The 17,847-nt window shown below is 42.3% G+C and overlaps 1 protein-coding gene and 1 long non-coding RNA gene across 4 annotated transcripts in view; one reads left to right on the forward strand and one right to left on the reverse strand.

Moving 5' to 3' along the window:
* LOC142827782 (uncharacterized) overlaps positions 1-17,847 on the forward strand; it is a 70,776-nt gene that overhangs the window by 11,943 nt on the left and 40,986 nt on the right. The gene's annotated exons all lie outside the window — the stretch shown is intronic.
* Positions 2,580-17,847, reverse strand: part of COLEC11 (collectin subfamily member 11) — a 45,008-nt gene continuing 29,740 nt past the window's right edge. The window contains exons 4-7 of one of the 2 annotated variants that reach the window (XM_006112058.5): positions 14,210-14,281; positions 12,524-12,577; positions 8,294-8,389; positions 2,580-8,134 (exon numbers count right to left, since the gene is read on the reverse strand). In XM_006112058.5, coding sequence (XP_006112120.1) covers positions 7,725-8,134; positions 8,294-8,389; positions 12,524-12,577; positions 14,210-14,281 — 632 coding nt within the window. In that variant the 3' untranslated portion in view covers positions 2,580-7,724. The remainder of the gene's footprint in view (positions 8,135-8,293; positions 8,390-12,523; positions 12,578-14,209; positions 14,282-17,847) is intronic. The other variant, XM_006112057.5, reaches the window with a different exon arrangement.

Below are 17,847 nucleotides of genomic sequence, written 5' to 3' on the forward strand. Positions count from 1 at the left end.
ATTAATATGTTATCCCTACACCTCTTCCACCAGCCCAGATGACAGGAGCGAAGAGACCTCTTGATGAAGAAGGTGCTTGTGAGAGGGGTCCCTGAAAAGGAACAGGGAAGGGGTGTGGGATGGTGGGGGGAGATGAAGGGGATACAGTATCCCCTTGCCTCCGTTTCGAGGACCCACTGGTCCAAGGTGATAGAGCACCAAGAACGATGGAAAGGGGACAGTCTGTTTGAGAAGGGATGATCTAGGACTGTAGATGGCAATTAGCCCTCAGGCAGACCTTCAAAATCCTGACCTCAGGCCCTGAGTTTTGTTAGGAGGCCCCTGAGCCTGATCTGAAGCAAACGGAAGCTCCTCCTGGTACCTCTGCCCTTATTACCCCTGTTTCTTCATCTAATAGCATCCTGTCTGGGCCCTGTTGGTACAGCCTCTGCGACCTGCAGTTCATTGGATGGCACTGTGGAGCAGGAGTGTAATTACCTAAGGACTTCAAGGACATCCTTGAGTCCTTCAGACTGTGCAGTTTACTATCAGTCTGCTCTGAGAAGAGCCCTGACCCTTCAAAGGGCAGGTACTGCCGTGTAGTCTGGACCTCAGGCAGGATGCCCGAGACCTGGATCCACGAGTTCCTCAGCATGACTATGCCCGTGGCCATTGAGTGTGTGGCTGAGTCCGCAACATCCAGCACAGCCTGAAGGACAGCGTAGGACACCACCTTTCCCTCCTCCGTCAAGGCCCCAACTCTTGTTGTAATTCCCTAGGGAGTTGAGTCTTGAACTTATTACTGCCACCCAGGAATTATAGGCATATCTGCTGAGCACTGCTTGCTGGTTTGCAATCCTCAGCTGCAGCCCAGCTGTGGCATAAGCCTTCCTTCCCAAAAGGTTGAGCTTTTAAGTTTTTTTACTCTTGAGAGTGGGCCAGGCTGCCCCTGCCTCTCCCTTTGGCATGTGGCCTGTACCACTACGGAGCCTGGGGGTGGGTGGGCAAACAAATGTTTATGTCCCGACTGCAGCACAAAATATCTCCCCTCAACCCTCTTCTGCATCAGAGGAATAGACACCGGTGTCTGCCAGAGAGTTCTTGTAATCTTGGCCACCTCTGATTAAGAGGGAGAGCAATTCTGGCATGGGCATCCGCTGTCAAGATGTCCACCATATGGTCAGATTCCTCCTTTACCTCCTCGGCCTGCACCCTCGGGTATTGGGCCAACCTTCTGAGCAGGACCTGATGGGTGCACATATCCATGGTGGGCATGCCCAGCGACAAGTCTGCCAGAGCCTTGTCGGGTGAAGAGGACGAGGAGTCCCTCGGTTATGTTGTCCCCTCAGGGGACATCCCCAGCTGCGCCTGGGGAGGATGCAGCTGAGATGAGCTTACTGGGGCTCAGTGCTGAACAGGCTGATCTTGGTCCCCTGTTGATCCTGAAGGACTGGTGCTAGACTCTGATGCCGGAGCCCGGGTGAGCAGGGTGGCCAAAGGTGTAGCCCTATGCCTGGAGAACACTAGGACCAAGACCAACACCAACCTCAAAGATCCCTGCCCGTGGGCCTAATGGTATGCCCAAGTGATCCCAAGAGGCCACTGAGCTGGTGGCTGCCACTGTGGGGGCCACGTCCGAGATGGCAGTGGGCTGGCCTGCCCCAAGTGGCACCGCGAGCCGGAACAGTGCCGGGAACCAGAACAATGCCGGGACCAGGATCAGTATGAGGACCAGGACCAGCCCGACCTAGAGAAGCGATGTGATGATGTCCTCGATGTCATTGACTCTGCATCTGATTTGGAGGAGTACTCATATGCAGACCGTGTGTAGCCCTGAAGTCCAGGACCTGTCAGTGGAGGAGGTCCCACAGTCATCGACCCTGGGCACATTTGCTGCAGCTCGTGAGTTGATTGAGCTCACATCTTCCCCCCAGTGCCGGCTGTGGTGCTCCCGTGGCCGTCAGTTTCCAATGCTGCAGAGTGCCTCTGCGTCGTTCCCATCCTGCTCGCCAGTCCCGGAGTGCTCCTCACAGATGGCGCCAGTTCTGGTGCCGCAGGCAGAAGTGCCGACTCCATCAGTAGCAGTTTCAGTCTGGAGTTGCACTCACATTTGGTCCTTGGTTTAAAGCACTTGTGGATTCTACAGGAATCAGTTAAGTGACTTTAGGCACTTTAAGCACTCTTTATGCGGGTCTCCACAAGGCATAGGCTTCAGGCACCGTGCAAAGGGTTTGAAGCCTTGGGGCTGCAGCACTCCCCCCTTTTGGGAGTGCTGTACCTAAACAAACTACACTAATCTCAACAGGTACTTAAACAACACTCAACTGAGTACAAGACTAGTTACAGAAAATATGGAGAGAAAGGGGTGCTAAGGGTATACTTGTAAATAGCAAGCCGAGCATTCCAGTAACCCTCACAGGCGGGCGGTAAGAAGGAACTGAGGGGGTGAAGGGCCAGCAGGGGTATATATGTGCTGATATGCCGGCGCCACTCAAGAAGGCTCCGCAGCTGGCCCAGCAAGTTCTGCTATGGGTTAAAAGCTTCTGGAACTTATGCATGTGGTGCACATGCACCCACGTGGAATGGACATAAGCAAGCACTCAAAGAAGAACTTCTCTATTAAATTTTTGACCAGAGCAGCATGGAATTATGGAGATAAAACAGCAGGGAAATACATTAAGACAAAAACAATAGAGCTGATACGTGGAACAGGATGCTGTTTTGTAATAATAAAGTTAAGGAATTGCAGTTTTATGCTATCCCATTACATTACATTTCATCAATGTGAAAGATAAACAATTAATTGAATGCAAAACTTAATTGTCCAGTTCCTGAAATTTTGCACTTACTTATAATTATGACTGCACTGGAGGATGAAGCAGGAATAAAATGTGACTTGAGGCTGCTGTAATGTGTATCAGACCTTTCCTCTTGTAGGTGGCACCAACGTACTAAATCTACTGTTATAAATCAGCTTTCAGAAAAGCAAAGAGTGCAAAAAGGCATAGCTACCATAGATAGTACCCAGTGTGAAGGTCTCCCACTGATATAGTGCTGCCTATACCGGCACTTATGTTGCTGTAACTTATGTCATGTGGGGACCTCATTTGTTCATAACCCTGACTGACAAATTATACTGACATAAACTGTTGTATAGACATAGCCTTAATTGCCTCTTACTGCCACTAGATGATAGTATGGTATCACAGACACCATTAAACAGCAGACCAGTGACAGTTGAATGTTTGACAGCATTTAATATTTTATATTTACAAGAACAGACAGGCACCAATGCTAGGTATCTAGCCTTGGAGTTACCAGTGTTGAATTATGCCCCCAGTAGTATGCAGTCAGTATCATATCCCTACTAGTGTGCAGTGTTGTTGTCACTATGCCAGCCCCTGGATATTAGAGACATGAGGGGTGAGGTAATATCTTTTACTGAACTAGCCTCTGTTGGTGAGAGGATACTCCACCAGAAAAGTGGATCATGTCAACAAACAACCTCCCCCAAATACTCCAAGAGAAACCCAGATCTGAAGACGAGCTCTGTGTAAGCTCAAAAACTTGTCTCTCTCACCAGCAAAAGTTGGTCCAACAAAATATTACCTCATTCCCCTTGTCTGGCTCTCCAATAGCCCTACTATATCAAAAGCATGAAGAGCACTGGTACTTGTTCACAGCCAACAGTAAGGAATTATGGGTCCACTGCAATTAAAAAATACCTCATGGCACTGAGTCTCGGAGCCCAGGCCAGCTGATTCAGCCTCGCGGGGCTTAAGCTACTGATCTAAAAAGTATAGTGTAGACATTTGGGCTGAAGCTGGAACCCAGACTCTGAGACCTTCTCCCTCATAGCATCTCAGAGCCTGAGCTCCAGTCCAAGCCCATACAACTGCAATGTTATAGTCCAGCAGCTTAAGTTCCACTGTCCCGGCCAGCTGCAGCAATGCTACATTCCTCTTATCCCAATATAGACATCCTCCAGGTGGCCAGAGGCAAGCTGTTTAGTTAGGCTCCTCCCTTTCTCTTGTCACACATCCCTACCCATTCATATTGTCTTTTCTTTCACAAAAGCACACGCTCAATTGCACTCACCTCTCCCATACACTCCTCTTCCTTCTGCTTTCTCACGCATTCTCTCCTCTACCCTCTCTCTGTCCCTCCTCAGGCTCATTCTGTCACCCATCTCAGTAGGAAAGAGAAGCTCTGGTTTATATTCATAACTTTCATGTCTGGCACTGGTGCATCCCGGTCCTACCTATTCTCTGCCTGTGGCACATAATAGCTTAGGCTCCCAAAAGCTGTAATACTAGGGTCTCATTCCCATGATTGTGCTTTATGTGCATGTAGACGGCTGGTGTTTGTGGTCTGTGATGAACAGGAGAGCAGATTAGATGATCTGGCAGTTTCTTCTGTCCTTAAACTCTATGAGCCAATAACTCTATTTTTATGGGTGGGGTTGGTGTTCCCAGGCTTCCTGCTGGAAGGAAGCAGACTGTTGTGTTCTGGTTGAACACACGCAGGCAGGATGGCCAGCAGACTTGCTGAGGCTGTGAGCAAGGCAGGGGGTGGAGGGTGACACTGTGCTCCGGAAGGTGTAAGGCCTCAGAAGGAAGGGGTAGGGTTTGGGCTAGCCTCCCTTAGGCAGCCCTCTGCACCACCCAGAGCACATCAGGCCTCCTCTAGGCAGCATTCATTGCAGGTGGGAGCATGCTGTGCAGGGTTCTAGTGGCAATTTAAAGGGCCAAGAGCTCTAGCAACTGCCACTCATGCAATAGCAGTAGCCAAGAATCCCAGACCCCTTTCCCCCTTTTGGTGGGACTGTTCACAGTCATTCATCTACAGACCTGTCCACACTGGCCTACTAAAAAGCCTGAGAACTCATCTAGGAACCATACTCTCACCAGCACAGCTTCTCATCTTTTTCTCCCTCTGTGTCCCTCCCTTCCCCTAAAAGTAATGTCCTCCCTATGCTAAATTGAAATGCTCCCTTAGAGGAGGAGGAGGAGGAGAGAATTCATATATGGTTCCTCATCTATGCAAAACATCTTAACTATGCAAGTCTCCTCCTTTCCACAAACCCCTCTTCCACACCTCACCAAATATTCATTCCACATACTGGCAGGTGAAAGTTCTCCTTTCACCTGCCATAATTAATCAGTTCCCCACTCACGTGTTCAGTTCTCTCCCCTTCCCCCCATAAAACCAGCTCCCAACAAAACAATTTCCCCCTTCCAAATAGTCCACACCCATCAAAACACAAAATCAGTTTCCTCTTCCAGGAACTTTGAATAGTCAGGCACCTCTCCATCACCATAGCAGGCTTAGGTCCATCCTCAGAGCATTGTTTCACAGGGTGATGCTGATGGACAGGTCCGGTACTGCAAGGTTCTTCAGTGAGGAGAAGGAACAGGGAGGCAGAGACATCCTTGTAGAGTTAGAAGGGAGAGGGTTCTTTATCTGTGCCTGGTTACACCTCCTATGTGCCTTGCATAAAGCAAGTAAGAGGCACAGAAGATTCATTACAAACCCCAAAGTGTCAGAGGATCACTAAACACCAGAGGACAGACAGAGACACAGAGAAAGCTGGACTGTCCAGTTAAAAGATGGAGACTAAGTCATACATACACACACATTTCCATGGGATTGGGAGCTAGAAAGCTGAGGGTTAGCTGATAGACTGAAATGAAAAGAATGAAAGTCAGAACCCCATAAAATAAGTCTCCCGGACCTGAGTCAGGATTTAGATCAAGCCAGACTTCTATAAGGACCATCAATTCAGTATTAAATTCATTGTTATTTGAACTAATGTTATCTGAACTTATGTAAAGAGAGTCAATCAATTTCCTTATAGAATTCTAATAAATGTTCTAATAAACGTTACTTATCTTTGGTCTTCCCCTTCTTTTTGATCTAAACAAGTTTATAATTCATAGACACAATATAGCCACACATTGTGAGTGAGCTATTCACTTATCAGGTCTCTCTCTAACATATTTTCAAACGTGCCAGAGATATATTACGAAACACCCTTGCTATGTAAAATACACTGAATACATTATTTTGATTTCAGTTATTGCTCTTTCATACTATACCCTGTATGGTTTTCATGTTAGAATAATATTCTGCCAGTTTTAGGAGTCCCTGAGTAAACCTTTATGTGTATGTAACAGGTTCAACTTTACAACAGTAAGCATGCCAGGATAAAATTGTTTATTCCCTTAAGAATAAAATTAACATGTAGTTTCAAATGTCACGTTTTGTAGAACTGAGCAAAACTCCTATGGTCATTGATATTCCATTAACTGTTGCAGTGTACAGTAGTTATTTATTTGGTTCAATCCTGCCTAATATATGGAGGCTATCCAGAAGCACATGCCAAGCCTATTTTGAGTTTCTTCCAGATATCTCTTCCAGACCGATTATACATGTTTTGTGATTGTTTCATATTTAGGGTGAATTAAGTGATTTAAAATATTTGCGCACATTTCTGAAAAACATAAGAGAGGTTCCCCCAGTAGAGTAGGTGACTAAAAGATGAGAGGAATTGCAATGGGCCAGTACAAATATCCAACATTCATCACTCTTTTTGTTCTCTTACATCCAAAAATATACCACCTTTTTCAGTCACATGCAGTGGTGAATTGGATTCACAAGTACGTTGGGCAAAATGACTTACTGCATTAATTTGGAACCACGTCCCTACAAATGTAATGATTTTTTTTAATAAATACGATTTTGTTTAAGAGAAGATGCAACAAAATAAAGGGCCAATTCCTGAAGTACTTACTCAGAGATAAATTCTCCATTAAAGTCGATGGAGCTGGGCTCATTTATGCGCCTGCGTAATGCTGACAGATAGAGAACTTGACCCTTTTTAGAAAGTCCTTGCCAAGGCAAAACATCAGCTGATATCAGGTGAAAGACTGAGTGACAGCTAAGTGTAGACTTGAGCATTTGTCCCACTGAAATAAACTGCTGGACAACGACGATATTGTGACACGCATGATGTATTCATCAAACAACATGGCCTTCATTTTCTGAAGAAACACAAAGTTGGCTCATCTCCTTTCGGTACTGAAATATGAGCCCTTTAGACTCCCCAAGAAAGTATGAATGAGCTTGTTCACTAAAGTGAGTTTCTGTGTTATCTGCCAACAATTTAATAAAAGATATTACAAAAATAATAGAATTGATGGCTTGGTTTGCTCATGTATGTGGCACAGAAACAGGTACAAATCCTGCTCATTCGGAACTCTAGAGTAATAGTTGTACTAAGTATCTGGAATATACAAAAACTTTTCCCAATGGCTTGAAATAGCCAGAAATATTACCTTTGTACCAGTATGAGCAACTAACATTAACAACTACAAATTTAAAATGTTAAGATAAAACAATATAAAGAATCTATGTCTTCCAAAATAACTTTATAACAACAAAGAGCATAATTCTGCCCTCCGGTGCTGTCATGCAATCTCATTCATTAATTGCAGTAAGGGTAGAATATAGACCAGATTTGCATTTTTATCTAAATACATATTTTCTTAGGGCAAGGCAAACTACGTCTTTTTTAACTATGTTCTTCCCTTCTGAAGGGTAAATATTGATATTTGAAATACCTAATTATATTTACAGCTGTACAACACTGATGTCATATACTTGTAAAATATAACTAGTACTTTATAAACAATGGGTAAGTTACACAATCTCCTTCAAATGGGAGGGGGGAGGAACAGACATTTTCACACATTTTCTTTGTCAAATTCACAAACAAAATACATTGTAATGTGACAGGCAACATCATTCCATCCACCGGAAGCCACCATTTCCACACAGTCTTCCTCCTCATACGCATTATTGGGTTCGCCGCTGCGCCATTTGTTGAAGGTCTGCATGGGTGATCGATCAGAATACACAAAATTACCCTCTTTTTCTAGGTCATTGATCCCAATGAAAACTCTGGTGAGCCCTGCTTGACTGATGTAAGACGCAATCAGACTGTTGGTGTTCTCATCCTTAGGCATGCTCAGTGTTCCTCCTCTTCCATGGCAGTAGAGCTGGGCATCCATATATCTCTTCTCTTCTTTCACCAGTAGATATATCTTATTATCTGTCTCACGCACACCAGCAACAGCTGCGGGGGAGGGCAGTGCTGAAAAGTGAGCACTCGCATTTCTATAAACCAACTTAATGCACACCACAAAAATAGATACACAAATCCAATATGAAATGGCAACACTCTTTAAAAGCAGCTTCATCGTTTGAAAAAATAGGATATTTGGAAAGGGGGAAACATACAAAATAAACATACCATTTTTTATGAATTTTAATTCAGTCGTCAACTGGGCCACTTGGATATCCATTTCACCAATAGCCTTCCTGAGCTGGCTACATTCACAAGGGATGCCTGCAGAGATCAGGGGGGTGCTTACTGTTAAATTTTACACACAAACAAATTAAAATGTCTCATGAAACATATTCATGTGAATTTATTGCTCACAAAAGGGACTAGCCTGATGACCTGAGAATAAAGTTCTCTGTCCAAATAATAGGCAGGAACTGTGCAAACTTTCCCACACTGACCCACCAACATTTTGCACTCTGACCTATGGATCTACTAAAACAAGTTTGGTTTAATATAAGTACCACTTCACTCCTTGGACCTGAGTAGATCAGAGATGATGGCGCCAGTTAGTGCCAAATATGTGATAGACACTGGCCCACTAAGAACAAAATAGGATGTTTTTCAATGTCCAAGTTCTCAGGAAGGCATATATAAGGCAAAATTCCCCTTTTCCATCTTCACGGAAGATCTCTTTTCCACACAGGGAATCTGTATGCATATTTTGCATTTGCTCTGAGTCAGGGACCTACACAGCAGTTCAGAGACAGGTGTTGCTCCTATTATTACATAATGCTTATAATTAGCCATAAAACAGTTGTGGCCATTTCCAAAGTGTATGTTTGTTATAGTTCCTCCAATAACAGACTTAAGAATCAAGAATTCTGCCCATTGTCCCAAATTTACATTGGTTTAAAAAAAAGGCACAATTTTAATGAGACAATTAAAAAGGCATCTTCTGTGAGCCCAATTTTGAAAACTAGGCTCCAGGTAAGGTACCCAGTTCTGCATATGGATATTCAAGCCTGTATTTAGTTATTAATATCCCATTTAGGTGCTTACTTGTCTTATCCCACCCCCACATATAATCTCTCATTCAGTATTGACAAGACAGCCTCTACCTCAGATCATCCTATAATATCAACAACATTCACCATTTAATTTTCAAACAAGCACTTTTGTGCTTCTCTAATTCACCTCCTCACATGAGAGCTGCTTCTAAACTACCTTATAACTCCCCTTTGATACCATGCCTACAAAAAATACAAGGTTTTTCCTGTTACAGACTCACTCAGCTATCCCTCTGACGCTTATCTACTCATTGTCTTTTTTACTTCCTTCCTTCCATTTTTTTTCCTTCTCCCGCCTTCCCTCCTTTATTCTTGGATCTGGACTTCCAACACTTCGGTCATCTGAAGAAGTGGATTGTGCCCACGAAAGCTCATAATACCATCTACATGTTTTGTTAGTCTTTAAAATGCTACCAGACTATTTATTGTTTTTTAAGTTTTTCCTGTTACAGACTAACTCAGCTACCCCTCTGAAGCTTTTTAACGAGGGTGTTTCTAGACTACAGGGTTTTGTTGACAAAAGTGGACTTTTGTCGACAAAACTATACCTGCGTCTACACTGCCACTGAGTTCTGTCGATATAACATCCACAGAACTCAGCAGTTTTGTCAACAGCTGTAAACCTCATTCTACGAGGAATAACGCCTTTTGTCGACAGAGTTCTGTCAACAGAAGGTGTTATTGCATCTACACTCATGTCGACAAAGTGGCTAGCTTTGTCGACAAAACTGGATGTAGTCTAGACGCTCTTTGCCGACAGAAGCTTTGTTGTTCATACAGTTTAGGTTGTTCATACAGGTTGGATCTCCCTGGTCTGGCACCCTTAGGACCTGACCAGTGCCAAATGAGGGGATTTGCCAGACCAAGGGAGGTCTCCTGATACTGTCCTCGTACCACCTGCCCCTCCTATTGCCAGCTGCTTATGGACTGTGCCTGGCCCCGCTGCCCTTAGGCTTAGGCTTCAGCCCTGGACCTGCTACCGCTGAGCTCTGGCACCCACCAATCTGTTGCCAGCCCAGCCAGGACTCCCCAGACCTGGAGCTCCCCACTGCATGGATAGGGTGGAAGCTCCTCACTGCCCTGCCAGACCTGCTGCTGCTGGGTCAGAACCAGAGCTCCCCACTTTTAGAGCCAGATTCTGCCACCTTTGTGCACCTGTACTGGTATTTCTGACTGTCATTGAGAGTTGGCCACCTCATCTTTGAAAAATCTCCCTCTTGAAGGCTTTGAGCCAGATTCTGCAGGCAGAGTAGTGCCTTCCTCCATGAGGAGTGCTACTGAAATCAGTGGGACTGCTTGCAAAGTCATGTACTGCTCCACGGGAGTAACTGGTGGAATCTGGCTCTAAAATGGCAGACACAACAGAGTTTAAAAGCCAGATTGTAAACCCGAGCACATGGATAGTAATTTGAGTAGTGTAGATAGTACTAAATTACCAATCCCCAATAGGAGCAAGGAGAAAGCAGGGAAGGAAAAGTGATTCAGTAGTGTGTCTCCTGCAGCTACTCCTAAGCTTGTGCAGCTTAAATATTAAGACCCTAACTCTGCAAAGCTTTTAAACACCTGTCTAAATCCAACCCATTTCAGCAATCCTCTTAAGACCACTTGGAACCTATACTGCTAGGTCTACACTACACCTTTTCCCGATTTTTTTTTTCCAGAAGAGGCTTTTCTGAAATTTGGCCCATCTAAACTGGGCCAAATTTCAGAAAATCTCCCTCTTTTGGAAGATCCCTTCTTCCTCATAGAACGAGGAAGACAGGGCTTCCAAAAGAGCGTGTTTGCTCTTACACACACACACACACACACACACACACACACACACACACACACACACACACACAAAAGCAGAAGAGCAAACACGTTCCCTAGATACCTCTGGTATCCCAGAAAAAACCTGCAGTCTAGATGTACCCTGCATGTGCTAAAGTGCTTTGAGGAATCAGGACCCTGTCTACTTACTGCTGCATGCCTGGACTCTGATCCAAGTGGGCCAGCTAGGAGTGAAAGAGGGTGGTTCCTTCTGCTCTTGCATGAGCACAGTCTATCATAACCACAATCACAGTCTTGCATGACCACAGTCTATCCCTAAGACCGCATATACAAAACACTGCATAGCCTTCCCATAAGAGCAGATGTTTTAGTAAACATTGATTGTTCAATACTCACTACCTCTAAAAACCACATCTGTTCCATGTGTACCAGTTCATTGTTGCTAACAAACGTAATTCAAACAAACATTTCCATTTTTATATTTATATTATGTAAGATAAAAACTACTCTTACTGTTAAAGATATTAGAATACAAAGATAGGGCTTCATTTTTGTCCCAAAAACACCACTAGTCTATTATTTTCCATCATCTGAGTCTAAGGTCAGCTATACTCTACACACTTGCTTGAGTTGCTCAGAAGTGTACAACATCCATGAGCAATACAGTTATATCGACCTAACCCCTAGTGTACACAATACTATGTCAAGGGAAGGGCTTCTCCTGTCAACAAAGCTGCTGCCTGTCAGAGAGACATTAAATGTACTAATAAGAAAAGTTCTTCCATCAACATAGTGATATCTTCACTGAAGTGATGCAGTAGCATGGCTGCACTGGTAGAGATGTGCCGCTGCAGCATTTTAAGTATAGACCTGTCCTAAGCTTATCATACTCCTAAGATAATACTATGTTCCTGCTGATCAGCTGATAATTTTTTAGAGTCTCAAATTACACTAAAAATGACACTAGTAGGGCTTTGGAAAACAGCTCCTCTTCACCAGCATAAACATCACAATAATCTTGAAAACCAAAATAAGGTCAGTTGTATTCAGTGGTTCTCAAACTTATTTGATTGTACCCCCTTTTTCATGTTTACAGCTCCACCTCTCAAGTACATGTACCGCTTTGTTCCCATGCAATCTTCCACTGCAGTCAGTAAAGATACAGGAGTCCCCCAGAAGGTTCTCAATGCAGAATCAGGGCCTAAGTAGGATGCTCGGAGAGGTCTTTTTGCATGTTGGTGAATGACTGGCAGCAAGTTGCATTTCAGCTCTCAATAGCTTTCTGGAATAACTAACTCCATGTTGAGTTAGTGGGGAGCTATTGAATATTCTGCCAAGCAGTACTCTACCCCAGAAGGAATTACAACAGAACTTCAAGAAGGCACTGCATCCTCAACAAACTGTAAAAGAACCTGTGGATGTGCAGTAAAATCCAAATTACAGTACATACATCGGAAGAGGTTATTAAAAAATGTAAGTTTTAACATCATTCTTCAGCATGTTAAAAAGGAAGGTGTACTGTACATGATTTATACATTTAAAATAAACTACACATTTTGTATATCTTATGGTTTACCTGGGTCTCCATTAGGACCAGGTGGCCCTATATCCCCATTATCTCCCTTTTCACCTAAAAAATAAAGAATGATATCAATGTGCTGCTCAATAAAGAGACTGGGTCACCAGTTTCATTAATAGAAAGTTTCTAAACAGGGTTTTTTGTGTTAATGGCTAAGATTTAAGGCAAAAATAAAATAAATAATGTAGAAATGGGCCCCAGATGCCAAAGGATTTGCATTTGTTGTCCCAGTCAGCTCACCATAAAGACAGGCCTGAACTGTGTAGTTTGAATTCTGGGATAAACATCATGATCAGTTTCATTCTGTACTCTCTACCAGCATTTGCCCACGCACTTTATAGAGCAATAGCTTCTGAGAAACTTGTGAGGAAGCAGCAACTCTGAAAATCAGGTCGCTTATATTTAGGTGCCTAAATTTTTATTTAAAAGCCTAAACTTAGACAGCCCCCTTGAATATGCTGTTCAGAATAATTTGACCAAAGTCACATACGAAGTCTGTGGGAAGACCAAGACATTAAGACCTCATGGTCTTCTACCAAAGTACAATCCTGCTTTCCAGCCACTCCCCTTTAAATATGTGTACTTGGAAGCTGATGTCATTTAAAAACTCTTTCATGTACCCACGTCAGGTTTCTGAGACCTTTTGGATCCTGCTATGTGTCAGTGTATAAGGTAACCATTTCAGAGATATCCATCATTTGATTGACTAGAACAGTGTTTCTCAACTAGTGGTATGAGTACCCTTAGGGGTACTTAAGAGAAGTCTGGGGGCTATGTCAACACAACTGAAATGTGGAGAAAATTGAATTTTTGTTGTAAGTTTTACAGCGCTTTATTATTTTTGTACTTTTTACACCCAAAAATGTCATCACTTGCCCGGCTACAATTAAGTTGTATAAACAAATGTGTTGCAATGGTAGAAAAAAATGTGTCTGAAAACAGATATTGGGGGTACTTATAATTTTTTTTTTAAAGGAGTACTTTATAAAAAAAAGGTTGAGAAACACTGAACTAGAATATGGATATGTCTACACTATAGAGGGCTTTCGGAAAAAGATACGCAAACTGCACATGCAATTTGCATATCTTTTTCCGCTTGTTTTTTCAGAAGAAGCTTTTCCAACATTTGGCCCGTCTACAGGGGCCAAATTTCGGAAAACCCTCCTCTTTCATTCAGAAGCAGGAGTGGCCTGAGGCTGGCTTCATCAGCTGGCGCCCCAGGCAGAGCGTGCGATCGGTGCCCCCTCCTGCAGGGCCATCAATGGACTGACATCATCGGCAGGCACCCTGGGCACCCGTGACATCATCATCGGGCGTCCCGGGCGGCGGTGCCATAGTCCGCCTATAGCCACAGGCCGCCCCTATTCAGAACATCCCTTATTCCTAATAAAATGAGGAATACGGAGATACTGAAAGAACATGCCCACTTTTTGGAAACTGTTCTGAAAAAGTGGATGCATTGCCTGGACATAGAGTTTTTCCGGGAAACCTCTGATAACCTGGAAAAACTCTGCAGTCTAGACATAGCCTATGATTTAACTATAAGTCTCGCTATCTACTGTGGTTAGCCCTGACACAATCTAAAACATTTTAATTAAGAAAAGGTGTCATCTCAAAGATAAATGGCCACGGATTATTTAGATGAGATATCACGGGAGAAAAAAAAAAATCAATCAAATATACCTTTTGAACCGATGGGACCAATTTTTCCATGGCGACCCATACTGCCCTTCTGTCCTTTGTCCCCCATTTCTCCTAAAAATAACAAAAAGATCAAAGATACACAAGTTAAAAGTATTGTCTGCTTTATTCAGACCCTCAACAGCACTTCGGTATCTTTTCTATGACAAGCAGCAGAAAATGATTAAGCAAATTTTCTTTGCAATTATAATCATTGATCACCAAGTTTTGTTTAATTCTGGAGTCCAGATCTTTCCTCATCTGTGGCATGCTACATAAATAACACAGATGCATATTTAATTTTTTCAGTGGCGTTGATTTCATTGGGACTGCTCAGATGTAAATGAAAATATAATTTGATTAAAAAACACATGAAAAAGGTCTTGTATGATTCCGCTCAGTTAATTTGTTATGCCAATGTACTGTTGAAAATAAGGGGAGATTCCAGAAAAACAAGTTGTCCAAAAGGCTGAATCCATTATGGAATTTAAGAAATGTGAAAGTCTAGACTTCAATCATAGTGAATCAATTAAATTAATGCAGTGATTCTCAGTCATGGGTACATGTACTTCTGGAAGTACTCAGAAGTCTACTCAACTCACCTAAATATGTACCTGGTTTTACAACAGGCTATATAAAAAGCACTAGTGAAGTTAATACAAACGAAAAATTTCATACAGACACTAACTCTTTTATACTGCTCTATATACTATACATTGATATGTAAGTATAATATTTATATTTCAATTTATTTATTTTATAATTATATGGTAAAAAATAGAAAATAAGCAATTTTTCAGTAAGTAGGCACATTTTTAAAAAAAGCAAATAGAATACTAGGAATCATTTTTAAAAGGGATAGAGAATAAAACAGAGAATATCTTATTGTGTCTATATAAAATCATGGTACGCCCACATCTTGAATACTGCGTACAGATGTGGTCACCTCATCTCACTAAAAGATATATTGGCATTGGAAAAGGTTCAGAAAAGGGCAACAAAAATGATTAGGGTTTTGGAATGGGTCCCATATGAAGAGAGATTAAAAAGACTTGGCGTTTTCAGCTTAGAAAAGAGGAGACTAAGGGGAGATATGATAGAGGTCTATAAAATCATGACTGGTATGGAAAAAGTGAATAAGGAAAAATTATTTACTTTTTCCCCACAATGTAAGAACTAATTTCACCAAATGAAATTAATAGGCAGCAGGTTTAAAACAAACAAAAGGAAGTTTTTCTTCACTTAGTCAATCTGTGGAACTCCTTGCCAGAGGATGTGGTAAAGGCTAGGACTTTAATAGGGTTCAAAAAAGAGCTAGATAGATTCATTGAGCTTAGATCCATCAATGGCTATTAGCCAGGATAAGTAGGAATGATGTCCCTAGCCTCTGATTCTCTGGAGGTACGTGACAAGGGAGGGATCACGTGAGGATTACCTGTTGTGTTCCCTCCTTCTGGAACATCTGGTGTTGGCAGACAGGATATTGGGCTAGATGGATGGTTGGTCTGACCCAGTATGGCCATTCTTGTGTTCTTATGTTCTTAAGTGTGCTGTGAGGCTTTTGTATTTTTATGTCAGATTTTGTGAACAAGTAGCTATTAAGTGAGGTGAAACTTGAGGTACACAAGACATATCAGTTAATTGAAAGGGGAATAGTAGTCTGGAAAAGCTTAGAACCCTTAATCTAATTTAGTCTTTGTGTTCTGTAAATTCAGTGGAAAACAGCTGTATATTTATTACTAGCAAATTTACCCAGTGTTGCAGGCTCTGTAATTTGGGAATTCTATCAAGGTGTATTTTGTTTCTTTATCCCTATAAACTCTTATGATTCACTATGTTCTAACAAAAAAGGGCTATAGTCAATTTGATTTCCAATAACATTCTCCTTCAGTTTTCAAACCTTAAGTATTGATTTAGCTGTGCCAGAACAGACCACTACTCCAAATTTTTCCATTTTATGACTTTTCTGTAAGGTTTGCTGAGAAGCAATTCTATTTCAGGTTCATCCTATTTTTCTTGCTCATCTTGATTCAGTCTCTTTCAGGATTTGCTCAGTTATGTGAATTTTGAGGACAGTACTTGCTTTGATGATTCTGTCCCATTTCTATTTGGTTTAATGAGAAGCAATCCCGTTCCAAGCACATCTTGTTTTCATGGAACAATCAACCCCTTGTCTTGTTTTAAATTGTAAGAGGAAGCTGTATCCAATATTTGGTGGTCCTAGTTCTTACCATTTAGGAGAAGATCTTGAACAAACAGATTTTCTCTGCACTCTAAACATCTAAATAGTATTACAATGAGAAGTAGTGAAAGCCTTACATTTGCCCTTTTTCCATACACACACACACACACACACAATTATTCACAGCAGGAATGTGAAGTGTTATTAATTTTAATGAAGAAACCATGCAGTACTTTAAAGTGGAGTTGTGCTAAATGAGCCACTTGAAAATCATCTTCCTCGGCAATTCTTAATGAATAAAGGATAAATATGCATGTTACAAAAGCTGACAAATTGTCAACAGACAAAAATTTAAGAGAAAAAGTTTTGATTCACCTCCTTCATCTGACTTTGACCCCTTTTTTTCTTGTCTCTACCATGTAAACAGAATATTCAGATGGCTCATAGCAAACAGGTGTAGAAGGAGGTATGATCCATACTTTATCATCACAAATCACACAAAGTGAGCTGAAGAAGAGAAACCTATTATCTGACCAATGAATCACTATAGAATGGGTCCTGATATCATTTATCTGTTCTGTTCCCCATAAGTTATCTGTTATGTCATTTATCACTGAAGTAGTTTTAATCACTAGTGATGTTCCAATCCAGTGGCTGCAATCAATGGCCACATTCCAACATCCCTAGTCAAAAGTGGAACTTGGTTCACCATGTGTCCGAGCTAGAAAAGTGAGCCAAGAAGACTCAAGTGTGGCCCCCCTTCACACCCTTCAATATGGGACATTATTATCCCATATTGATATAGGCAGTGTCAACAGACTTCAATATCCGCTATTTCAAAGCATGGGAGATCTCCTGCTATCCAGGGTCTAGAATACTTTCTGTAATAAATACTGAAAATGTTTTGGCCCTGTTTACACTAACAGCCAAAATATTTTCAATGCTAAGACGACCAGTGCCTGACACCTGGTTATTTTACTAGCACAGCCAGGGCACTCCTGTATATTACGGGAGCTTTGGCTTAAAGCAGGCCACCCATGCTCAGTATGGCCACAGCTCTTCTAAGAAAATCCAAGCTGATATATAGGTGCCATATATACTTAGCTTGTCTGAGCTAAAAGTTGCTTTTTGCTTTAGGGTAACAACTCTGAAGCCAGCAAGATTTTTAAACCCTAGGGAGCAAGGGGGATAATCTGGACCTGGTGAACACTTGCTGTGTCAGCTGACTTGTTTCAAGTGTCACTTCCCAGAAGTGTCACTGCCCTGACCTGTAAGCATCATTAAAAGGGATTAGCCTTGGTTTTTTGCTACATGTGCCTTCCTCAGATAAGGTGGTGAAGGGACTCAAAAGGGCATCCTGATCCTACTGCTGAGTGAATGCCAGCTGGCTGTGTCCTCTTGGGAATCCCAGCCAAACATGCCAGAGCACACTACATTCCCCCCTCCTCCTATCAGTAAA

Source organism: Pelodiscus sinensis, chromosome 3 (assembly GCF_052426305.1).
Source record: "Pelodiscus sinensis isolate ZL-2025 chromosome 3, ASM5242630v1, whole genome shotgun sequence".
NCBI lineage: Eukaryota > Metazoa > Chordata > Testudines > Trionychidae > Pelodiscus > Pelodiscus sinensis.